Source organism: Nelusetta ayraudi, unplaced genomic scaffold (assembly GCF_046127955.1).
Source record: "Nelusetta ayraudi isolate G7.1 ecotype Tasmania unplaced genomic scaffold, CSIRO-AGI_Nayr_v1 ptg000151l, whole genome shotgun sequence".
Taxonomy (NCBI): Eukaryota; Metazoa; Chordata; class Actinopteri; order Tetraodontiformes; family Monacanthidae; genus Nelusetta; species Nelusetta ayraudi.
Genome location: NW_027466201.1, coordinates 2,345,666 through 2,370,921, shown reverse-complemented (window position 1 = coordinate 2,370,921; position 25,256 = coordinate 2,345,666). Strand labels below are relative to the sequence as shown.

The 25,256-nt window shown below is 48.4% G+C and overlaps 2 protein-coding genes across 11 annotated transcripts in view; both read right to left on the bottom strand.

Moving 5' to 3' along the window:
- usta (uronyl 2-sulfotransferase a) overlaps positions 1-8,985 on the bottom strand; it is a 50,396-nt gene extending 41,411 nt beyond the window's left edge. The window contains exon 1 of one of the 2 annotated variants that reach the window (XM_076013506.1): positions 8,505-8,985. In XM_076013506.1, the coding sequence (XP_075869621.1) occupies positions 8,505-8,760 (256 nt within the window). In that variant the 5' untranslated portion in view covers positions 8,761-8,985. The remainder of the gene's footprint in view (positions 1-8,504) is intronic. The other variant, XM_076013508.1, reaches the window with a different exon arrangement.
- Positions 8,986-12,193: 3,208 nt separating this feature from the next.
- sash1a (SAM and SH3 domain containing 1a) overlaps positions 12,194-25,256 on the bottom strand; it is a 161,860-nt gene continuing 148,797 nt past the window's right edge. For 8 of the 9 annotated variants that reach the window (XM_076013411.1, XM_076013412.1, XM_076013413.1 and 5 more), the window contains 6 exons: positions 24,533-24,742; positions 23,875-24,025; positions 23,215-23,343; positions 19,738-20,783; positions 16,689-16,820; positions 12,194-15,772 (listed from right to left, as the gene is read on the bottom strand). In XM_076013411.1, coding sequence (XP_075869526.1) covers positions 15,506-15,772; positions 16,689-16,820; positions 19,738-20,783; positions 23,215-23,343; positions 23,875-24,025; positions 24,533-24,742 — 1,935 coding nt within the window. In that variant the 3' untranslated portion in view covers positions 12,194-15,505. Of the gene's footprint in view, positions 15,773-16,688; positions 16,821-19,737; positions 20,784-22,920; positions 23,344-23,874; positions 24,026-24,532; positions 24,743-25,256 lie in introns of those variants that run through there. The other variant, XM_076013420.1, reaches the window with a different exon arrangement.

The window sequence follows — 25,256 nt, the reverse complement described above, 5'->3', positions numbered from 1 at the left end:
GTGGGGAAAAAAAAAAAAACGTACGGGCCTTTTTGGAATAAACAAGTCTGCGCCAGAGCCGACGAGAGAGAGACCCCCGCGGCCACGAAGGCCAAAGGCTTTACAACAGTCGTCATCTGCGGCCACGTCTGATGTCTGGCGAAGGAGCGAACACCTGACAGCGCCCCCCCCCCCCCCCCCCCCCCCCCCCGAGGCTCGCGACGAGCGGACCGCGCAGAGCAACAAATTCTAGGAAAGAGATAAAAAATTAAAATCAAGACACAGTTGAGAAGAGCGCCGTGTTCAGACGGAGCGTCGTCTTCATCGCTGCCCTTTAACTTCAAACATATCGTTTGACATCTTCATCCCTGCAATTCCGAGAACAACAGGCAAAATCAATTTAGTGTGTATAATTCATGAATGGAAAAAAATATATAAAAAGGTTGATGCAGAACAGTAACTTTAATTTTTCCGCCCATAAATCTAAATTCCCTGACAAGACGGGAAGACAAAGAAACCCGTCAAAAGGAATTAAACAAAACAAAAAAATGGAAGCAGATGTAAGCAGTAATTGGACCAGAACATTTAGGAGCCCGTGGAAAAAAAAAAACCTGTAAATCTGCAGAACAAAAATCTATTGAGCGTATGATTGTGCAATTGAGAGGACAAATCAAGTAGTTTGCAATGAATACGCAAACAGTATTTTGCGTATTTATTGCGAAATAGCCAGAATTGATTGAAAAAGTTCAGATTCCATCAGCACCTTCACTTTTTAAAAAATCTTTTTTGGCGCTCTCATTCTTCTCCGGGAGATAATTGTGCGGCTCTTTACCGCTGCGTTCAAGAACTCGTGGCTAAATCGACCCGTCTGCAGGTACGTCAGAACCGCTTTCGCTCTGAAAGTGCACAAGCTGAACTGCGAACGCCGCCGAGCCATAATGATCCAGGAAAGTGAGCCCTGGTGGGCTTGAAGTGGTGCCGCTTAACAATTGAAGCGCCGACTGTTTCATTAAATATTTTAGATGGCTTAGCGGCTTTAATGGTCTTAAGCTGGACGGCGGGGACGAGGAGGGGGCAAAAAAAAGAAAAAATGAAAAAAAATGAAAAATCAACTTATTTAACTCAGATGAACCCAGGCAATAAAAAACTTTAAAATCGGAATATATTTTTTTTTCCCCAAACCAAACCATTGTGGTTTCAACAGTGTTGGTAGCTATCAGCTCTTCAACCTCTTTGTACTTACATGCAACCACTGTTTTTTTTTTTTTGGTTTTTTTTGTCGCTGCCATGAAACAGGCTGTTCACCGTACAACTCTGATCGTGTTGCTTTTTCCTACTTGTTTTCTCTGCACTATTCCCGATTTACCATGTTGAGCTTGCAGGCTTAATTGCTTCGCCCTGGCGACCACACAGAGCTGCAATTTGATGACAAGTGCATTTGCGGCCACACCGACGGAAGCGGGATCCAGACACATTGGCCGTTCGGCTGGCAATAAACAAAGGAATGCGAAAAGTGTTTCAACACTTTTGGTCCAAATAGGCAAAGAGAGTGTTTGTTTGTTTGTTTTTAAAATATATTTGAGGGCAAAACAGTGAAGAAATTGAGAGAAAAAACATACGAGGTATGAAAATTTCTCTGAAAAACTTTTTGGGCAAATTTTAAGAGCTAAACACCGCAGCTTCAGTCGTGCACTTTGAAAAATGCGAAACACTCTGAGATTAGATGAGGCAACAAGTTTGACGATGGCCTGGAAAAGACGCCCTCTGCAATTACAGGAAGAAAAAAAAATAAAAAAATTGCACCAATTTTGACAGCGGCGAGCCGACGTTCGTCCTCGAGAAGCAGGGGGCTCTCAATTACCGCCGCACGGCAAACGAGTCTATTCACAGAGCGCTGCCCACACATTTATCCAGGAATTCTCCGGGGTTTCAGGCGTCGTCGCTCGGCGGGCCCTACAGCAGCTGTTGCTGCGCTGGTGCGTCGGTAATTTTCTTTTGTGTGGCAAAAAACAAGCAAGCTAATGGAGGATAATTAGCCGCCGTTGTTGTTTCGGTGTTTGGCCGCCTCTCCGGGGAGGGCAGGCCGCCTCGCCGAGAAGCTAATTGGCGATGCTAATTGCCTCGATGGTGTAATCACCGGGTCAAGACGCTGTTTTGTTTTGTTTTTTTCCCAAACGTATTATACACTGTAATCATCGAATGTGGATAGCCATCAGTCATCATGTCAACAAAAAAAAAAAAAAAAAGGAGAAAACTTTAACGGTGCACTGAAAGCAACTGCAACTCTGGTTTCTCATGTTCAAATGGGCTCATTTAAACCCATGGTGTTTATTTTCTTTAGGTAACTTTTAGACTATTAGCCTAATATTAATGGTATTACCTTTTAATTGAGCTGCATAAGCCTATTAGCAGGCATGCCGTGCACAATAGAGACTGGACAAATAAACAAAGCGTGCTAGCTTTAGCTCAGCAGGGGGGCTCACCTGTTTTACCAGTGCAGGGGAAATCATAAACTGCGCAATTGTTTCGGCACTGAGCTGTACGGGTCTGTTTGGCAACTGTTTCAGGGTCCTTGCTCAGTGTTCCTCCACACTTCCATGCAAAGTGACGCATTGTAGGCGGAGGGAACGCAAAAGAAAAGCAGGTTATCGTCCAGCCCCCCCCCCGCCCCCCCCCTCCCACCTCCAACACCAGTCCTGTCAGCTGGAGGTGTCAGACGTATGGAAATGGTTTTCCTCCCCGAAGGAGGCTCGCTATTGAATATTTAGATATTTTTGTGCTTCGGCTTGTCGTTTGAGCTCAAACTCAAGTACTGGACGGGTTTACTCGGGGCAAACCTCGCCTCTGACTCTGACGGGGACAAACCTGCAATCACTGTGAAACGTCAAGTGACACAAATTGATTTAATTTTGACACTTTGGTAAAAACCACCATGAAGCGTGGAGTGTTTCCTGTTATGTCCTAAATGTGTCCAAAGCAGAAAAAATATATTAATAGTTGAAATAAATGGCCTGTTTTTAATAGCCTTTCCTCAGACAGGAAGTGGGTATACTAGAGAAGCGACTTTGCTCCAAAACTCACACTTCCTTTTCGGGCCCACTCGCCAAAGCTCTTCTGTAGATGTCTGAAGTGTGTGTTAGTTTCAGCACATTATGAGTGTGTTTTCTGAGTGCGCACACAGAGAATCCTCAAGTGTGGACATTTAGGTGAAGTAATCAAATTTACAGCACTGGAAGCTTGTGACACGGAAAGGTAAAGCAGACAGAGCAGCGGCTAATAGCCGTTGAGTTTCTAGCTTACTTAAAGCTTCGTGCTAACAAGCTGGATTAAAGCAGCTCAAAAGCAGACGGTGCCCACTGCTACTGCGACTGCTCATTCGTCAAAAACAGAAACACACAAACAAGATAAACAGGAAGTGGCCCCCGCAAAGCTGAGCTGCTGCTAGAGAAATTAGCATGACGCTAAAGTGGCTGCAGGAGCAATACTTTCTTCCTCTCACCAGAACTGGATGGCGTTTTGCATCAATAGAAGAAGAGAGAGCATTTTCAGACACTAAAGAAGGCTTAAGTTGGGTTTATACGCTCAAAGGTTTGAATGGATAAAGGTTTGAATGAGTAATAGAACATTAGCTTACAGCCTCAACTGATGCATATTTCATTTATAGATAATCATCATCAACATCCTGTGTTTCAGTCTATGCTGATGGAGGTCACGGGCAACACAAGTTCCTTTTCTTGGCCTTCCCACAGCGGGGAACCTACACCCCCCACTCCCCATCTCACTTCCTCCTCTCTCCCTCTCACTTTCTCAACGCACATAACTCAGCCTTCTAGATTTCACCAGCAACAAACCAAGTAAATGCGTAAAATCCACCTCGACCGTTTGGGTTTCTACCCACTTCCTGAGCAACGCTGGTTGCAAAGCGAGACAGAAGGTTGAAGCGGAGGGCGGGAGAAAATTCCCTGAAGCTGCTTCTGTGTCCACACATACCGAGCCTAATCCCCCCCACCCCCGCCCACAGCCCAACACCGCCCTGCTTGCAGTCTGCGAGAGCGACACTTTCCCAGCTTCTGGGCAGTCTGAGGAACCACTTGTTGGCCAAGTAGTAACTGCTCCCTTAACAATCAGGGGGTTTATTGTGGTGAGACAGAGGGTAAAATGCACTTCTTTGACTCGCTACACCGCACGTGCGACCATGTTCTGATGCATACTTCCATGAACAAAGCCTTGTTTTCCCACAATGCCTCTCTCACCCCCCCCCCCCACCCACCCCCACCCCCGCCCGCCCCAGGGGATCATGAGGAGAACCGTCACTTCAGATGTCAGCGCAGGGGTATAATTGCGGCATCCAAACACAGAAGAGAGAGTTGGAAATTGAGTCCTCGTGGTTTCTGATTCTCACATGGTCCCATTTTAAGTCGATTAAATTCCGTTTTCTTTTTCTGAATTTTGTGTCATATGCTGCAGTTCAGCGCGACTGAAAAAATTTGTTTTTCAAACATGGCTTGGAAAAAACTGAGGGTTATATGATTAAAGATAATATATAACATAATAACCTAAATTTATATCATATGATTCTATATTTATATATTTTGCAGTCGGAACCCGCGCAGCTCTGCCGAGACCGATGCTCGCGTCGCTTTCATGTGCGATTGTGCATTCACCCATGGAGGACACACACACACACACACAACCACACACACCCACACACACACAGATGCACCGACACATCACTCTGTCGGATGTGCGAGCAGCGGCGTGGAACCTGGCGGCGAGGGGAGGGGGGTTTTGGCCGGCTGCCAGAAGGTGCAGAGGGTCTCAGAGGTCCTGGAGCTGCTGCAACGCTGAGTGACGCCCTCAGAACAGCGAGCACCTCCCTGCCGGGCCCGCAGACAGAACGGGGTCTGTTCCAGCTGCAGCAGGCCGCACAAAATCAGCCCACTATTCTCTTCTGCGAGTACGAACACACACACACACACACACACACACACACGCTCGGTGACCCCACCAGGAATCCTCACCTTCATCTCGGCCAAAAGCGAGACGCTGAGTAAATAAATCAGCCAATCACGCAGCTCCTATCGCACCCTGGGTGGCTGTTGCGATGCTGCTCAATATCTGCTCAGATCCACGTGAGAGAGTTTGAGGAAGAGAAGTTAGCGAGTTTTTAGCATCAGCGCAGACCCGCGAGGGAATCCTGAGAGTTTCCAGGTTCCCCCCTAATCTCTGACAAAATACTGGAGCTAGCGCCCTTGGACCGCAGAGTGAGAGGAAGTGGCCAGAGAACGAGGACGAAGAGAGTCCATGTCTAAAAGTGAGCTTCGCTCAAAAAGTGACCTTACCGGTTTGCTAAGGATTCTCCCCTAGAGGCGGCATTTGCAGCTAACGATTAAATTAGATTAAAGATTAAAATGATTAACTGGAGAACTAATCAGCCTCCTCGGGACAGCTGAGCAGTGGCCAGCAGGCAGAGTTCATTTCAGACGCTGCACGCATCCCAAGTGACGATCTAACCCTGCAGCCGACAACATTTCCTGAATAAAAGAGCGTCAGACGACACTGAGGTCTTTTCTCTGCCACCGGGTGGCTTTGGTGAGGGTTTAATGAAACCAGCTCACCAGCTCGTCCAAAAAAAACAGATTAGAAAGAATTTTTTTCTCTAAACTCTGAACCCAGACTGACTCTTCCTTTTAAAGGTCCACTGCGTAAAGGTCGGCCTGATTTATGATTTTTAAATTGGAAAAAAGCTTGATATATTGCCCGTAAATATATTAATAAAAGTGTATGCTCACAAAAGTCATTTGGTTTCCTCCCGATAGAACCGTTCTTATTAAATTAATGAAAAGATTGTAGATAAAGCAAGGGTCTTGCTCCGAGTCAGCTGCCATCTTGCACCTCCATGTTTCTTGTGTGAGGAAAGTAAAACAACGAAGAAGAAGGTGGACGAGGTATCCGGGTTTGTGTGCACAGACCTCCGTAGTTCACTGGCGAGCTCGGGAGAGGGAAGGTGAGGGAGGCGCTGCAATCTAAAAATCTGACCACGAGACGGCGGAATTTTACACACTGTAAGTTTAAATATCGATATAATCACAATACTGTTGCTAAAAAAAAACACATGCTAATACAAAGTAAAGTCGAAGTGTTTCTCCCGCGATCTCCCTTAACTATCTCCCCACCACTGCCAGCGGTGTGACGACCATGACTCATCCGGAACTCTCCGCCAAGGTGCTACAACGCGTTTGTGTCACGGTTACGTAACCGGCAGAGTGCAGAGAGGAGTCAGGCTCCGCCGCAGATGGCCCTCGGGGTGGGGTGGGGTGGGGGGGTTGGTGGGTTACTCGCGCAGGTGGGGCCCCCGGCCCGCTCATTCATCTCCTCGAAGACGGAGTCCTCGCCCTGCCGCTTCACCCCAGAGCCGTTTTAAGTGCCGCCGGATTACGCGGCTGCGCTCTCCTGAGAGGCTGCGCTGACAGGTTGAGCCCCTCGCGTCTCCCGCAGCTCCTCAGAGGTCTAGTGGCCCTTCAGTGCTGAGGAGAGACAGCACAGCCGATGCTGGCTGGCTGGCTGGCTGGCTGGCTGGCTGGCTGCGAGCGACGACCTTCTCGAGAAAGTGTGAAGCCTGCGCCCACTTCACAGAACTTTGAAGGTCCCATATTATCGTCACTGCTGGCTTTATCTTTTTTTCATCTCATGAGCGAAAAAAAAAAAAACTAACAGAAAAGCTTCCGTAGAGCTCCAGATAACAGCACACTGTGCCACACAACTGTGTTTTGATATGAAATTGTGTATTTCTGTAGGAGTAGTAGTAAAAGCACAGAAGTCAGCATGTAATTATTTATTGCAGATCATTGCATATTGGTAGTGCAGAAGTTTTACTTCTTCTCGCTCCCATTCAATTATGTTTAGATTCTTTCTGTTGGTTTTTGCTTCCATTCTTGCTATTATAATCTGTTGTTCACTTTGTAAGTCTTTCTCGACAATTTAAATTGCACAATTGTTTAGTTCCAGCGAATCCCTGAGTGAGTTGCGAAAGTGACGTAAAAACTGATTGACCCCGATCTGCAGGACCCTAAACTACCCAAGTGTGTGTGTGTGTGTGTGTGTGTGTGTGTGTGTGTGCGTTGACAGGAAAGCCGTGTGACCCCTCGGGATTAGCGGCCGACTTGGTGAGTGACTCTCACTCGGTTCCAGATGTTTATCACGTCATCAAGGCCTCGCGGGTCATCGGCGAGGAACCACGCACAGCCCGCATTCGAGACGGCCCACATGTAAACAGGCTCACGTGGGCAAAACTTCATCCCGGTGCCGAGTGTTCGACGCTGCCCCGATTAGACGACTGGCCGACGGCCACGACCAACAAAAACGAAGGCCGCATTCCCTTCTTTGCCTTCATTCGCCGAACTGAAAATGAGTCACGGAGCCGTCGTCCCCTGATAAAAAAAATGTGTCGAATCAACGTGAAACTGTGTCCAGTGGAATCAGTGTTTTCTTACGGACATGGGGGAGGGGCCGTCAGCCAGGGAGGTGATTTGTTTGTGGGGGAGGGGGAACGTCCGTGTGTAAAATGTTTCACTCAGTAGCTGAATGGGATTCATTGTGTCTTCATTAAACATACACGGACGGTACGAAGAGAGCACCCGGAATATTTGTCTGAAAATGCTAGCAACTGTCGCACGCAGTGTGTGGCGCACATGCACGGACTGATTTGGGACTGGCTTTGTTTTTTAATGTATGGCCTGGACTGCAATGCATCAACTGATTTTTTTTTTTTTTTTTTTCTTATTCCAAAAAAGAAAGAAGGAAGAAATGGGTCACAAAAACAAGCGCCATGCAGACAATTAATCTGAAAACTGAGCAGTGCGTGGTCTCATCACGTGATGCGCCTCCATAAATCCATCGCCAGCTGCTCGACCTTTCACCTTCGACCTCAAGGAGGAGGCCAGAATCTCGTTCAGGTATGAAGACAACAACAAACAAACAACAAACAACAGCAACTCCTGCTCAAAACCAAATTGGCCGGCACGTGCACTGGGGGGCGGGAAACGCTCGCGCGCCTCGTCCCGCCGGTGCCAGTCGTGCGTAAACGCGCGCAACCAGCCGAGCGGTGCAAGTGCCAGTGCACGTGCACGCGGGGCATCGATACCCACCGGCTCGTGCCCGTATAAGCTGAGCCGTGTCTGCCCCGCGAGTCCCTCGAGGGCAAACCGCCCAGCATGCTGCAAAAAAAAAAAAATCAGCTGGCTGACGCGCGCATGCGGAGGTGAAGTTGAGACCTCCGAGGTCCGCGGGTCGCTTTTGAGGAACCTTTTTCAACCCCGTCTGGGAAGTTCTCCAGCGCTCTCTCGTGCACGGCAACTTTTCCCCCCACAAACAATACCCCCCCTTCCGAGGATGAGCCCCGATAACTGATGGTGACGATCATAACAAACACTGACACACACTCTCTCTCTCTCTCTCTCTCTCTCTCTCTCTCTCTCTCTCTCTCTCTCTCTCTCTCTCTCTCTGTGTCTCGCTCTCTCTCTTACCGAGATACTGTCGGATGTCCAGCAAGATCTTCGGCGGTCCGCCGTTCAGCTGGTAGAAGAGCGAGCCGAAGCAGAAGAAGAAGAGCGTGGCCATGCAGAACCCATAACCGCGCAGCGAGAGGCGCAGCGGCACGGCCGAGAGGACGCCGGCGCTCTTCCTGCTGCTGCCCCGCTCTCTGACGTGGTTGGGAGTCTGGTGGTGGTGGTGGTTGTTGTTGTTGCCGTGGAGGGCACTGCCGCTGAAATTCTTCATCATCTACTCCTCACAGAGCGCCGTGGAAAGTTACCCATCCGCCTGTGGAGAGTGGAGCTCGCCGCCTCGGGATCATTGGAGGGCGGACGGACGCTGCTGGGACGCGCGGGTCCGCTCCGGAGGCTCGACGTCTTGCTTCCTTTCTTTTTTTTTCTTTCTTTCTCGTTCTTTCTTTCTCCCTCGCTCCCGCTGTAGTTGTTTTTTTTTTTTGGTTGTTTTTGTTTTTTGTTCGCTCTTTGCGCACAGCAATTCCTCCTCTTCCTCCTCCTCCTCCTCCTCCTCCTCCTCCTGCTGCTGCTGCTGCTGCTCCTGCTGTTGCCGCTGCTGTTGAGTCGATCCTTCTCGGTTCTGCGCTCGGCCGATGACTGCTCGCTCCTTCCGCTCCAGCCTCGGAGTTAACTTGGGTCCATCCTCCTCCTCCTCCTCCTCCTCCTCCTGCTGCTGCTGCTGCTGCCGCCAGAGCTCGAGTCCTTCTTCTCGGTGTCAGATTACTGAACGTGGAAGGAAGAAGAAGAAGAAGAAAAAAAAAAGTTCCAGCTCATGGCTGGGTTTTTTTTGGGGGGGGGGGGGGGGGGAGGGGGGGGGGGGAGGTGCTCGGTGAGTCAGTGCGTAAAACAGCGGCACCCAGCGCTCGGAGTCGTTTGGACGACAGTGATTTGTTGGAGCCCGCAGGGAGTCTGATGGTAGGAGACACTTTAAAGGTCCACGTGCGTGTGAAAACGACCCCAACAATGTTGTCTGATAGTAAAACGTGTCTCTGGACTGTCTGTCAACCCCACCAGTAATGTGTGCACTTATTTTGCTCTTTGCATGGTGTGTGTTTTTTTTGTTTTGTTTTTTAAATATGTGCTGAAACACAGAGTTCTGTCACTCTGCCTTTTGTGATGTCACAAAGGGGGACTGCAACTTGACTGGTGTCTCTCCAAGCTGAGTAAAAAAAAAAAGAAAAAGACCCAGCCCTTTGTGATGTCACACAGGGCACAGTTACCTGGCTTAAATCTCTCCATGGTGAGTGAAAACCCTCCTAGCGTTTGTCCCACGGAACCTTGTTGGAAGGTCCAAAAAAAAAAGCCTCACTTCCAGCAGGAAGTTTCCCAGACATCTGTACCTGTTTTTTTTTTTTTTGAGGGGGGAGGCTGTTGTATAAATGTTTCAAGGCTACAAAAGTGGAGCCAGGGATGAAAACTAAAGGCTTGCGACCGTCTTTAATAAGGGATCTTTAACGTCTGCTCGGAATTCACCGGCGTTCTTTTTTTTTTTTTTTTTCCAGTTTCTCCTCTTCACCCAAAGCTTTGAAGATCATAAAGCTGCAGGGGGAAGAAAAGAAAAAGAAAAAAAAAGATGATGAAGTCTTCATTGCGAGGGCGTGTTTGTTTCGTCTCCCCCTGTGTCTTTAAGTGAAACTTTCTTCCCCCCCCCTCTGCACCTCCCTCCCTTCCCACCCTGGGGGCCAGCTGCGAGCTCTTTTCCCCGAGCCGCCATGTACTTTTCCCTCTGCAGAGTCACAAACCCACTATTAGGCTACACCTGCACTTAGCAGGCGGCCAGTCGCGCAGCACAGCCAGGTGCCTCAGCGAGAGGGCGGCTGTACTTTCACTGGCAGTCATGGGGAGCCGCCGCAGCGGAGAAAAAGCTATTATAAAGGTGCTGTAATTCTTGCGGATGGGCTCTTGCCTTGGCACCTCCGCAGGTAAACGAGATACAAAAAGGAACCCCGGTGCAGCAAGTAGTGAAATATTATTGGTTTATCGGCCCCAGGTTATATTATGGTCTGGCCGAGTAGAACTGAGTGGAACTGCAGGCCCCCCTCTCGCTAGGTTTCACGATGAGCATCTCAGGATGCTGTTGGTGAGCTTTTTAATTGACTACTAAAAAAAAAAAAAATACATCATACTGTTTTAATGTGACAACTTTTTTAAGAGTGGCGACCTAAAGGGAGGTAAAGCAGTGTTTTTGTGTGTGTGTGTGTGTGTGTGTGTGTGTGTGTATTTTATTGTTATTGGCCCATTTTGCTAAATGTGAAATTGCGGAGTTTAATGCCAGTGGCAAGGGTGCAAAGCTTCGTTATAACCGTTTAGGCATTACGAGTCAAACTGCTGGTTCGCTAATTGAAGCAGAAATGAGACATCGGCTAAATTAACGGAGGGCGGAGCTACGAGATGCTGCTACTAAGTCTGACAGGGCACGTGTGCGCCACAACATGAGCCGCAATTCGTTTAATTCTGTTTTGCGTGAAAGCAGGGATTTTGGGGCCGAATGTGGCTGAGAATTATCCTGAAATACTGTAATCACCGTTACCGCTTTCGTGTTTATCCGAGTTCAGACGGTGGCTGCCTTTTCCTGAAGGCTGCAGAATAAAAACAATCAGTTAGGAAGGAAGACGGGAGAAACGTGGAACATGTGACAAAAACAAGATGATTTCGATTATTTGCGGCTACTCTCCCACTTCATTTTGGCAGAACTGTTGCGCGTTAAAACTCGGCGCGCATCGTCCATATCAGAGGCCGCTGGCTGCCTACTTAGGAGGCCCTTTAATTGAGTTTAGCCTTCGATAATGAAAATCAATAGGATTATTGCGCAGGGCCAGGTTGCGGACTAAACCTCGGAGCGACGGATTCCTATAGGTGGATTTGACCTCCAACAGCCACTAATCTTCAAGGTTCAGACACCAAAGCGGCCGCCCGCCGTCGGAATCGATTGCGAGCGTTTATTAGGCTGAAGAATCGATTCTCGCCCGACACCGCGGGCTGTCTTCTATTGGCTGCTGATGCCTGGATTATACAGTTATATGAAGGAAAGTTCCCGACTGGAGAAATACTAAAAGCTGAAGCTGTGCCACGTCCGGACGTCAGCTTTCAAAAGAAATGCACAAGAATGAATAAAGTGTGGCAAAGAAACAAAAACAAAAACAGCGTGAAAGGCAAAATCACTGTAATGGAAAAAGTCAACGCTGCATTAGATACATGGCGATTGACAAAGTAGGGTCATCTGCCCTTTGTGATGTCACAGAGGAAACGTACAACTCCGTGGCTAGTTGTTGCCTCCACACTTTGACAAAATCCTCATTGCTGCCTTGTTTCTGGCACCTTTCAAACACGTGAAAGGTCCGACAACACATCAGCATTAGCAGGAAGATAAAACCTTTTGGTTTCTTGCCAGCAGGAAGCTGTAAACAGAGGGCTAAATGCCCTGCTTTCTGAAGATCTATGGCCAGCTTTCTACAAGTGTTGGCTGATCCACTGGAGTGAATTAGAGTGAGATTTCAAAACAAATACAATATGAGCCTATTAGATGATGGGCAGACTGGTGTCTGGTGACGCAACTCGCTTAGGGTGACATCGCACTTGTCATTAATAATTTCAGAACGTTATGAAGGCGAGCTCATATCCTGAGTCGGACAAAACCGCAGCAGCAATGAAAAGAAGCAGCAGAGCCATTGTGTGACGAGGAACAAGTCATGTTTTTTCTTTATTATATTTCCAAATGACAAATAGCTATGGACATTACTTTTGTTTGTTTTTCAATACACAAGCAAATCTGTATGGACAATCATTAGGTAGATGGAAAAAAAAAAACAAATAAAATAGTTTGTACACATATTTTACAATTACATACTGTAAATCCTCACCGGCTAAAGCAATATGCATTATGCAGGAAGGTATTGCTATTCATATGGTACAGCTAATTACAGTCGATATGAAAAAAAGAAGCAAAAAAATAAGTTATTTAAATATCAATTACATATATAGAATGTGCAATTCCTGCAGAACATTTCATATATGTAATTAAGAACTTCTTTTTTTTTTTTTTTTTAGTGAGGCTGGAAAAGAGGAAACTGGAAATGAGTCGTTTGAAAGAGGTTAAGCCATGACTGGTTGTTAGACTTGGCATCGGGAACTCCACACTAAAGTAAAATACCAGCATAACCCGCCGAGATACCTGACAAAACACGTCCATTTATGGACCTGTGGATAAAACTGTAGCCAATTTTCACCTATAAAAACAGAGATTCACCCTCTAAAGTGCATTTACAGTGTCAGTATTTTCATTCTTTACAAAAACACTCCTCAGGTCTTTTAGTTGTTTAGTTAAAAGTCGACCCTCCCCATTTCCTCCGAGCACCACTTTGATTAAAAAGGGACAAAAAATAGGCATCAACTAGCTTTTTTTTTTTTCTTTTTCTTATCAAATGCCCACCAGGGTGGGGGATTATTTTGTAGCAGTAACACTTGGTCAATTTCTCGGAATGCGTTTTCAGGATGAAAGAAATCTGGAGGCTCCATTCAAGCAGAATCTGCACATGAGATGGAATTCTTGCTTCAATCTCCAGAGAGAGATTTTGGTCCAACGTTGCTTGCTGTTCGTTGCAGAGTAACTAAACTGTTGCAAATTAATCAGGTGCGAAAGTTAGATGTCGGGTACTGTGGAAAAAAAAAAAAAGAAAGTTGCAAGCTTTCGCTGCTAGCACAACAGCGATCTTTGTGTGTTACGTCATTCTTTCTGAGCAATGCTGATGATGTCATCTGCATATTGTGTCAGGAAACCCAAACAGCAGACAAGCCGTATTAAATCGATTTCTCGAAGGCCCCCCAAAATATTCCAGATTCTCCCAGATGTCTTCAGAAACTTTTTGTTGTCTCCCCTTTCCTTGTCCCGCAGCTCCCTGCGTGGATCATACAAGGGGGCGAACTGGCACACCAAAGGGATGTTACTGGGATGATGCCTGTGTTGTGTCTATGATTCACCATCTGGACCGTTGCGAGTGGAGCGACCGCAAATCCGTCAGGGGCGCAATTCTGTGGTCCGCGTCCGTATGCGAAAGATCAGATAGACTTAATAACGTTCAGATCCCTCGGAACAGAACAAACCTGCATATCGTTTAGCCTCCGTCATGGTACAAGAGAACCCTGCACGGCATCTGGCTCAACCCAACCACCCAAAAATCTCGTACATCCGTCTTGCCGACCTCCCGTAGAAAACGTTTTGGACATTTTTTTGCTCTTAAAATTGCGGTTGGATTCCAAACCAGAGATTAGCGTGGATGCTAGCGGCAAACAACTGCGCTCTTCACTCCGAACTCTTTGGTTTGGTGAAGTTCCCGTCGCAGAAGTACATCTGTTGCTCGGATGAGGAACCGCACCGACCGGAGGCGTCTCAGTTGGGTACGTCGGTACTTTTTGAAAAGTACTAGAGGAAATACCAACGAACCAATACCAAAGAAACTGAACTCAAACAGCATCGATGTCTGAGCCCATTGTAGTTCAGGAAACTGCATTTATTCCAGGTGTGCGGGTATCTTCCAAGAATGAGGGATTTAGTCCAACTGAATGTGACAGACAGAGGGTTTATTCAATTAGCTTTACCTCTCCTTTGGGAGCACTTCCCATGGTCTCTTTACAAGATATTACCATTTGCGGATTTATTTAGTGCGATTTCAAAGCTGTGTTGTTCTGTCTCACTCCGGTTTCACTTGCAAAACAGGCATTATGTCTCTGTGTGATTTCCTGGTAGAGCAAGATGGATGCACGAGATGGTTTCGGAATTGTCGCTTCAGGCCAGCCAGGTTAGATAAACTCCCAACCCCATGTAGTTGTACGCGAGGAAGCTATTTATTTATTTTTTTTGCATTCTTTTCAGACATCACCCTGTTTTTGATGCTTCTCCCCCGAGGACCCTGCGTGCAGGTGATGCTGTTATAGAAAATGGATGGGTGGATGTTTTGGTGGTGCTGTAAAAGCTGACCGTGACACACTGGAGCGAAAATAGAGCTTTTATGACAATGCATATTCATAGTGGAGCGGCTGTATTGTTGTTTTTTTTGTTGTTGTTTTTTGTTTTGTTTTTTTGAATAGATGCAGTTTGAGAGGGAAAAAAGCACACTGCATATAAGCACTAAAAATATCACGGTGCGGTTTTAGCTTGTTTCACCGAAGCGACGACCGAGAGTTTACATCCGAAGAATAAGGCGGCAAATGATTTAAAAAAAAAAAAAAAAAAAGGGCAACACAAACCTTTAACATAGGAAAAAAAAACATCTTAAAAATTCAGATATGCGTTACACTATAATACAGAAACATGATACAAAAAAACCCCAAGCCGTCTCAAAGCACATCTGTTCAAACTACTGATAAGTTTGGCGTATGTTTTTTAGCTGGTTAGACGTCCAGGTAGCAGATGAATCCCGCTGTCGCTGTTATAAACGCATTAGTAAAATAAAAAAAACAAAAACAAAAAAAAAGAAAAGGCTGAGTGCGAAGCAAATCACTTTGGCCCGAGCTACTTCCTCTGGAAACAAAGACCCTCAGATTGTGCCGCCTCTCTGGATTAAAATGTCGCGCCTATGAAAAAGCAGGAAGTGAAACCACCTTTTTACAGCACGTAACAAATGAAAGCCGTCCTACAAAAGAGTGTGCAATCTTCCTCCAAGGCAGATCCATGTCTTCTTCTTCTTCTTCTTCTTCTTGTTCATAAGACTTTGAGGAGGCGGGGTTAGGGGGTAACGTCTCGAGAGCGGAAGACACGCCCTCCCAGAGCAAGTCCTTACAGTCGGGTTTTTCAAAACAAGGCAATCGGTATCTCGTCTCGGCGCTCCGGAGCCGTAAACATTTGAGGGAGGGGGCGGAGTCGACGGACAGGAGAAGACAAGTGGGGCGGGGGGGAAAGAGCGTGGTGGTCACCAAGGTGAAGAACGCAAAGACCGGTGAGTGCTGCCATCCACCACCATCGGCCCCGCCTCCAACCAGCGCGGTTAGGACTGGGCCTCCCGGTGCGCCCCCACCAACCGGGCTTCACTGACCAGCCGCCGGGCGTGCCGCTGATCCCGCACGCCGGCCTCCCACACGCCGCCCTCCGTCAGCGAGGCCACGGCGCCCAGCGAGTCCACGCCGGCCGCCGCCAGGCAGGCGCCGTACATGGGCAGGCCGATGGACGTGAGCCAGTCGGAGACGGAGCCCGCGACGGGTCCCGAGGGCAGCGAGGGCTTCCGGCACATCTCCGTCCGGCCTCCGGACGGGATCTGAGGGCGACAGGGCGGAGGGTGAGATCATCGCACGCAGAGCAAAAGTGGGGTTGAAAACTTAGAGTTGAGCGTGTAATATCTGGAGATTTTGAAGAAGAAACAGCGACATCAAGTGGTTAGATTTTTAGATTGCAGGGTCTTTCACTCTCCCGCCCCTCTTCTGAGCTTGCCAGTGAACTACGGTGGCCAGCGCCAATATGGCGGTGCAAGATGGCAGCTAAGTGGGAACAAGACCATTGCTCTAAGCATATTCTTATATATTTGAGAACCGTTCTAAGGGTGGGAAAACTGGGATGACTTTCATTGTACTGCGATTATAAACTTTTATTAATTATTTATGGGCAGTATATTAAGTTTTAACCAATAGAAAAACCACAAACCAGGCCAAACAGTGCACACTGAAGCTTTAAATCAAAGTAGAAAATACATTTCCTGCAGGCAAAAATTAGCTATCGCTATTTTCAGTCATCCATGTGGTTATTTATTTTCTTTCAATTGTTGTTTCTTTTCATTTACTTTGAAATTTGAGCAATGATACCACAAGAGCAAACAACAACAAAAGAGTCTGAGTGAGCGACGAGAAAAAAAAGGGGGGGGCTTTCAAGGACCACAGTGCCGGGGTTGAACAACTACAGAGCAGATCTGACAACAATCATCATAACAGTGACCCTGGGATCCTGCGTAGGCCGAATTAATTCGAATGAATGAATGATCAGATTGTTGCGGACTATCCCAAACTGACGTCATGGCCATGGAAGCGCAAGGAAAATAACATCAATGCGCTGAATCACTGCGCTTTGATTCCACCAACAAAAGTCCAGCTGAGCCTCTCAGAGGGCTCCACCTCTGGAGACAGACAGAGCTTGAATGGGCTCAGTCAGTGGAAGACTTGGAAGTGTGTTTGTTTCCTTACGGCCATTCGGTGTTGTTTACGGAGCTCGCGCACTCGGAGCTGGTCCAAGGTGGAGGCCACGTCCTTGGCCGGCTGCTCCAGGTCCTCGGAATAACGCTGCACCAGGGGCCGCGGGACGCCGCAGCGGCCGTGCTGTTGGGGAGGCAAAGGCAGAGAGGAGTTCACTGAAAGGGTCCGGCGGAGGAATTCGCTGTCTTACTTCTAAACATCGACTGCATTACTGCGTTCTAATGAGAGAAGGGGAAAACCCGCACAGCTTCCAGCTCTGTTGAGAAATGAGTCTGAAGTTTTTGCGGTGGAAGCGGAAGAAGGAAAGGAAAAAAGCAATCAGAAAGAAACCTCCGCTCAACTCTTGGAGCGTGTTTTCTTCGGCTTCTCCCTTACACGGACACCTGGAGCCATGGCAGCTTTCCAGCGCTGCTTGGTTTTGCTTGGCTGAGGTGCCCGGTGGAGAGGGGGGGGGATAAAAGGCTGCGAGGAGCTCATCTCTCCCCGCCGAGGGAGGAGTAACAAGATCGACTCCTTTTACCACCGCCTGGATTACGCTGCAGGCAGCAGGTGGCTTTAGGACCTTTAACGGCTCTTAAAGGTCCAACCTCCTTTCATTCGCTCATTACCTGCTGGGCAGATTTTCTTTGAAAGGTTTAAATGTGTGCCAAAATGGCATATTTGTAATTGGGGTGGGAAAAACGAGGGAAGGCGATTAGGAAAAAGGTTTCTTTTATCACATTCAAAGTGGATCAGGTATAAATGTTGGGGAGGTCTGCCAGGACTTCAGGAGAGCTGCACATCTGATAGCTCATTCAGAATTTTTTTTTTTTTTTTGTAGATATGTGGGATTGTTTCATTGTTTCTGGATTAAAACATTGGCATCAGAATTGAACAAGAACACTTTTGTCCTCGCGCTTGTTTTTGTAGTGCCTTGACAATGCTACATGCTAACACGGCCAAGTGCTAGTCTGTGTTCAAAACCTTTGACAGGCGTGGTGACAGTAACAAAGCTAGCAGGGCGGGGCATAGCAAAAGGTAGCTGGCAGGACTCACTTGCTTCCTGCTTTTGGCACCATTAAAAGGAAACCAAATGGCTGCAAATTCTGAGAGTGAATGGGAAAAACAATAATCCATGGGAGCTCGTCAGGATGGAGATTTCAGAGCCGAGACCACCAGTCTGTGTTCGGCCTGTTGAGGGTTCATTCGCAATAAACAACCAGTTCAATAAGTTTTCTAAGCAACTGAACTCACATCACCTTCCCCAGAGCTGCAGTGGAGTTCATCTGTTCTCTCCATCTCATTATTTGACAATCACACACTAATTAAAAACATAAATAAGATTTTTATGTTTTCATATCGTCGTACAGTGGAAACACTCGACATTTATGCTGCCATAAAAATGCAGCAAAACCAATCTGTTTATGTATATTTTTTTTTTTACGACGGCAAATATCTTCGGAAAGATGGAGGGCGAGCGTTGGACGGCCGTTGGACTCGTGGGACTCGGACTGTTTGTGCTCGTCTCGTCTCCAGGCAGCAGTCGGCCTCTCACGTCTCTGCCAATCTCTCCCTCCGACGGACGGGGATCCAGCAGAGTGGCGCTGCGGTCGAGCACACAGTTTCTCGCCTTTGTGTTTATTTGCCTGCCAGTGTGTGTGTGTGTGTGTGTGTGTGTGTGTGTGTTGGGGGTGGCGGGGGAAGCAGGGACTCTGCCGTGTTGAAAGGGGCCAAATATCCTGGGGTCTGATGACTGGCAGCGCCTTTTACAACTCTGTCTGCCCTCAGTGAGATTGAGCCTGTAAACTTAATAGTCGGAGCCACATCACACGAGGACTCGACTCGCCGTCTCCCCCCTCGGAACGCGCGCACGCCACTTATTAGCGCACGTACGCAAACAACCAACGCCAACCAACGCGTTTTTTCGAGTGCGTATGACAGACTCCAGCGCGCTAGCGTCCCCCTCTCGGCCTCTATTTACTGGCTCCTATTTTTAACCTTTCATTAGCTCCGACGCCGGAGTCGTTTGGATGCTTGCGCTTGCTGCTCAAATTACTCAAACGGGGGCCGAGTTCGACGCGTTACGACGCGCCGCCGCTGACGCAGACCGAGGCCAGATGCCAGCCGGGCTCCGAGGTGTCCTGGTCGGCAAGTTTTCACATCAAAGCGCGGAGAGATGACTTCATGCGTTTTGGAAAAGACGTGGGCTTTGTGAGCTTCACTCATATTTTCCATACATTACTGGATAAAAAAACAACACAATTTCACAGAAAGGTTTACAGAAAAAAGTAATTAAAGGGACAAAGGTTGAGATTTACAGGGATCTGCTGGCATAAAATGGAACAGAAAACACATGTGTCTAACTCAGTTATGAAAAATGATGAGTCATTGTTTTACCATAGGAGCCATTTATATTTACATAAAGAGCGGGTCCACAAGTACCAGAGTGTTAGCCCCGACTGTGAGTCTGCTTCCAGTTTTACAGTACAGCAGCGCTGAGAGACCCAAGTGGGACGTCAGAAAAACAGAATTCAACATTAACGTTACCTGCAATGTGACTTCTGACCACTAGATGGCACTATATCCTACACACCGGACCTTTACAGATACTGGAAAATTTTTGCAAAGCGACGCTGAAGTCATTGCTGGTGGGACTGACTTTCAAGGTCACGAGGCGTTGCAGTCATGCGTGCGTGCGGCTGTGCAGGATTAAAATTGTTTTGCTAGTTCGCTTCATTCGTCTAACTCCTACCAAATCTTATCTACCTTTACCATTGACCAGACCAGTGGTTCTCAATTGGTGGGGAGAACCCATGCAGACACAGGGAGAACAGGAACACGCAAACTTTGCCCCTAACCAAATTCATTCCACAAAATTAAAAACGCGAGGCCCACTTTCTATCAATCTGGGAAATAAATTATTGAAGTTATTGAAATGAAGCGTGTCCTGCATAATAAATACCCAACATTTTCTTTCGCGGACTCATGACCCACCAGCTGAGAAACGCTGGCCTAGCTGTTCCCAAACTGCCATGGACTGACTGGCTGATCGTCGCCTCACCTTGTCAGAGTAGGGCTCCTCCGTGAGGTCGATGCCCTCGGCCTCCAGCCGCTGCTCCAGCAGCGTCAGCAGGTCGGGGCTCATCTTGCTGTGGGAAACCTTCCTGGAGACGGCCACCTTGCCGCCCAGGTCGGACAGCCAGGGCGGCTGCACCGCCGGGGCCGCGACCGACTCGTCGGCGGGCGAAGAGGCCGACGAGGTGGCCGAGGGGCTGGCAGGGGTGCTGGGGGTCTTGGCGGGCAGCGCCGGGGCGGCAGTGCTGCCGCGGGGGGCGGGGCTGCTGGGGTGGGAGCGGGTGAGGGAGTGGGTGGGGGAGGGGGCGGGCGAGGGCGAGGAGGGCAGGGACAGCGGGGGGCTCCGGAGGCCGTTGGCCAGGCGCTCCCTGGACTTCTTGGCGGGGACGGGTGGCGGCACCGGGGGCTTTTTGGGGTGAGTCCGGACCACCCGCTCCCCGCTTCCGTTGGACTCCGGCGGGCTCGGGGTCGGGCTGGAGAGGAGTTCCAGGGGCTTGGGGGGCTGGGCCACGCGACACGGAGGCGGCAGAGGCAGCTGGGAGGGGACGGGCGGTCGGCAGAGCCTGGTTTTGGGGCTGACGGGCGGCGGCCGGGTCGGGGACGGGTTCGGGGACCTCTCCTCCTCCTTCTTGCAGAGCTTGGTGGGGCTGCCGCTGCCCGGTTTGGGAGCTTCCTTGCCGAGTTTGAGCTCCCGAGTGCCGAGATCCCCCTTCTCGGCCTTCCGGTCCCAGTGCAGGTCCCCCAGAGAGTGGGAACGCTTCCAGGGTCCGGCGGCGGGCTGCGGTGGCCCGTCCAGGTCCTCGCAGCTGCGGCTGGCCGGGATGGGGGAGTGTCTCTGGGTCTTCCTCAGCCCCAGCAGGTTGAAGCCCCTCAGGGAGGGTTTGATGAAGAAGCTCTTGGGGAACTTGGCCCGCTGGTTCTTGTTGTTCTGCTGCAGAGCCTCGGTTGAAATGGTCATGGGCAGGGTGGGGTAGTCGGGGGACTGGAGGCCGGCGGAGGACCGGCCAGAACGAGACGCTTTCCTGCTTTTACCTGAAAAAAGAAAAAAAAAATCCATGTTTAGCAATAAGAAGGTTCCATTTAATTTGAAAAACCGAGCAAGAAACCCTCATCTTGCAACCATCAGCTTCGTCTTTATATCTCTCTGACACATTCTGTCTGCCTCTGTGTCCAGACAACTTTTTCCTGAGGCTTGCTGGGCATAATGTGAAAACAAAAACACATCTACAACGCAGCGCAAAACACAGGATCATGAGCTTCCCCTGCTGAGAAACAATCACACTGCTCCAATCAGCCTCACGTCGGCCACAGCCAAGACGCTGGGGAGACACTCCTGCTGCTGCTCAAGGCTCATTGCTTTTGTTATGTTTTTCAAATTAACAGAATTCAAACGTGAAGAACGAGCGGCCGACTGACCAACGGCGAGAAACAATAAACTCTCTGTACAGATCTGGCTGATGTCCGCGCGCAGATGTTCGTGCGGGGGAGTCGAGGGCGAGGGGTAAACAAGGCCGAAGCAACTTACCGTCTGTCCCTCCTCTGGCTGACAGAGCAACAGAAATGCATTGTGTGGAGATGGAAGCGTGGCGGGACCAAGAGAGGTTGAATGGTGGTGATGAGAGAGAGAAAGTCGAGCGGACGACAGGCGTGTCGTAAATTCTCTCGGCGGCCTCGCGGGAGAAGCAGCGGAAGAGTTGCGTTGCGCGCGTCTGCTGTGAAATCACCGTGGCGGTGAGACAGGTCACATGACTTTATGCTTTGTTTGCTTTGGGGGAAGTGTTCACTTTTACGGTCCAATAAAGCCACCCCCCGCCCTCCGTTTTGAAATATGGGAATGATGACAATGAATGGCAGCTTCTATGTGGTTCACGGTTATTAATGCGCGATTGTAAAGTGAAGTCACTGGACACAAATTAAATTTGACGGCTTAATAACGGATGGAATCATGCTTGTTGCAGCAATGTGCGGCTAATTTAAAATAACAATAAAATAGCCTGAAAGAAGTCTGACTTCTGGAAGTCTGACAGTGCAGCACAAAGGATGAGAATTCTTAATGTCTCTTTTACAGAAGCCACTGGAGGGGTCAAATTAGAATTTAATGAGGTGGTAGAAGGTAAAAGAGGAACTACTGGTTGAAAGCAGCAAACATTCAGGGCTCAACAGCGACAGGCATCCTCCCGAGAGGGAAAAAGTAGCCTTTTCACTGAAACACTTTGCTTTTTTTTTTTTTTTTTTAAATGGCACAAAGCCACTGCGGAGCCCTGAGATTTGCAAGAAGGAATAAGAGAATGTTTCCCAGATGTTATGCAACAAGTGAAAAAGGAAAGTGACAGGAAAATCAAATCAAAACGAGAGAAAATCAAAGTAAGCGGCACCACTCCTTTCTTTTTTTTTATTTTAAACAATAGAGGAAGTCTTTATTCCACAATTTGAATTTCTACACCGTGGCAGCACTCTGCGGCTAAGGCTGCGTCGGGACACATACACACTCAGAGGGGAGGGAATGCAGCGGCTGTGCTGTTAAAGCAGGAAGGGGAGGGGGAGAGGGAGAGGGGGGCGTGACGGAGCCGTTACGAAAAAAAAACCCCAAAAAAACAAAGAGCAACTCCGAAAACAAACAAGACAATCACAAAATAAGACCTCCGAAGTATCCATAATCACGTATGCAACTACGGTTAAAAATATTCCCTTCCACATTTATATATATATTTTTTTTTTCAGGCACATGAAGGATCGCGTGTGCAACATGTTCACAATGAGCACAATGAAAGTGACACAATGGTGTGAAGATTGGCATGACAACCTAAGCTGTTTCCCTCCGGACGTCATCACTGCAAATAAACACATCGTCTTTTTTTGTGGCCATGCTAAAACTTTTTTTTTGGTATGTTTCTTTCTTTCTTTTTTTTAAAGCACCAAACCACTAAAAGAAATATTTCCGCTGGGCCAGACTCTTCTCTTGGTAGCCCTGCGGAGGAGCTGGGAATCTGAGTCCTTGACTTGGCAGCGAGTTTGGTCTGGTGAGAACGGTTCTGTGCATGGGGGAGCTTCTCTCCCTCTGCGCTCCCGGCACGGCGGGCTGGACCAGGCTCAGCGGCCTCGGACCGCTCTCGCTTACAACGGGACTGTGGCACTGGCGATAGAGAGCGCCTACGAGACGGAAAAGAAGGGTGAAGGAAGAAAAAGGAAGGACAGGATGGCAGAAGAATGCAGCAGGTGATTAAGAGGCAGAACTGTGAGGCTTGAAAGGAAAATAAAAAGAATAAAAGCAGGGGAAAAAAGAGGAGCTGTTCAGGGAGGACGGTGCTGATCCAGAGAGAGAGGAGTGGGATGTTACAGAAGCACGAAGTCACCAGGGGGCGCTGTAGTCAGGAGTCCTCGCTAGTCTACGGTTCCTGGGGTTGGATGGTGGGGTGAGGGGGGTATTGGGAGTGGTGGTGGTCTTACACTAAGTTCTCATTACCGTTCTCCAGGTTCTCGTTGCTCTCGTAGCAGCCCGAGTCTCGAGGGGAGTCGCCCACCAGGCCCCGGCCGTCTGACAGCAGCTTCTCCTGGGAGCCGGAGAGGCCGCCGCGCTCCGGGTCACTGCTGCCTGCACACACACACACACACACACACACAGAGCAGCAGTGGAGCCAGTTAGGGTTGACTTCAAAATCAGACAGCGGCACTGCTGGTTTTCACCTGATAAATCATTTTTTTTGCTTGCTAGTTTTCAAAAAAAAAAAAAGTCAGATTTGGTCGTCATTGTAAGGCGGCTGACAAATGTTTTTATTACTGCTATAGTTTTGTAACCTAAACCATGTAAAAATGTTGCGTATTGTCCTTTAAAAATGCAAAAGGTTTAGCCCTCTGTTTACAGCCTCCAGTATAAAAAAATAAAATCACTCAGCGATAGCTTCCTGCTAAAGCTGAGCTCTGGACCTGCAGTTTCTAAGAAGAAGGTCCAAAAGCACTGACTCGTGGTGAAGATGTCGCTAACCTGGGAGTTCCCCTTTGTGACATCACAAAGAGCCAATTCCCTGGATTTGAGTTTTAAAGTGCACACAATGAAGCCGACAAAAGGAACTAAAGCTGAAGAGAACGATGGATTTCTGTCACCTGGTCAAAGAGTTGCACTTACTGTCGTACTCGTGCAGCAGCTCCACGGCAGTGAGCAGCACGGCCCTGTGCTGAGGATCCTTGATGTCCAGCTCGTCCAGGTCCTCCTCTTCCAACAGCTTGAACGTGTCCAGGTCCTCGTAGCCGTTGAACAGGAACGTGGGCATGTGCTCCTGCGCGACAGAAAACACACGGGGGGGGGGGTCCTCGTCAGAGGGCGTCCGTAGCAGTCGGGTAGAGGCGCTGTGGCTGAGCTACGTGCCCAATAAAGTGAATACATATAGAGCAGTAGGAAGAGAAGCGTCCCGCCTGGAGTTTTCCCAGCTGCATCTCTAACCTGGAACGCTCGTCTTTGGTCAGAGATTTAAATAAAAAGTAAATACAGAGCAGGAGAGGCTGACGTGATGTCTTCCAGGAGGTCTTGATGAAAGACGGGGGTAAATTCAGGGGGCCGTGGTCACATGAGAGAGGGAGTTAGTTTGTGTGTCAGTGTCGGATCAGACGTCATCAAAGCTGTGCGGCCTGTAATTGCTGACATTTTGTTTATTTCTTTCCATATTTTGAGTCCATAACCTTTATATTAGCAGAGTGACAGGAAACCTGACAATAATAGGATGAAAAGAATAGAAATTGTACATTTTTTCTGCCTCTACAGCGCCACCTCTGGCCGGCGCGCTCACCTTCAGGTTGATGCGCTCCAGCAGCTCCTCCACCGAGGTGGGCTTGGGCGGCCGGCCCTTCCTCCTCCTCCTCACGGGCCTCTTGGGCTTCTCCTCCTCCTCGCTCAGCACGTCCACGTAGATGAACTTGAAGGTGCCCACCTTGTTGTTCAGCAGTCCCATCCACGTCCCCATGGGCGGCTTGCTGATGATGTCGATGACGTCGCCGCGCTGGCGGGAGAAAAGACCAAGTTCAGAAAAAAAAAAAATGACAAGTGAGAGTTTCTTGTCAAAAGCAGTGAGCCAGCAGATGAGAGATAAAGTGAGGGCAGTGCATTGAATTTTCCTACATGTTAAATGTACAACTCTGTTGTTTCTTGACATTAGTGTCTAAATAATGAAATGATGATTGCCACCAACACACATAATATGGATTTAATGGAGGAGCAACAAAACAGCTGTGAATTTGATTGACTGTGTGTGTGTGTGTGTGTGTGTGTGTGTGTGTGTGTGTGTGTGTAGGGTTTAAATTTATTAGACCGAGAAAGATGAGAAAGAAATACATCTTTTAAAAACCCTCAACTTTCCCTTGAATTCAAGAATGCAAGTTAAGAACTGTAATCAGACCATCATGTTAACCAGGAAATAATAACATTGATATTTTTTCTGTTTTTTGCAAAACTATATAAATTCATTGCTAAAGATGTATGGATAGTTCAGCAATAGAAACAGAATTTAGGGCTCA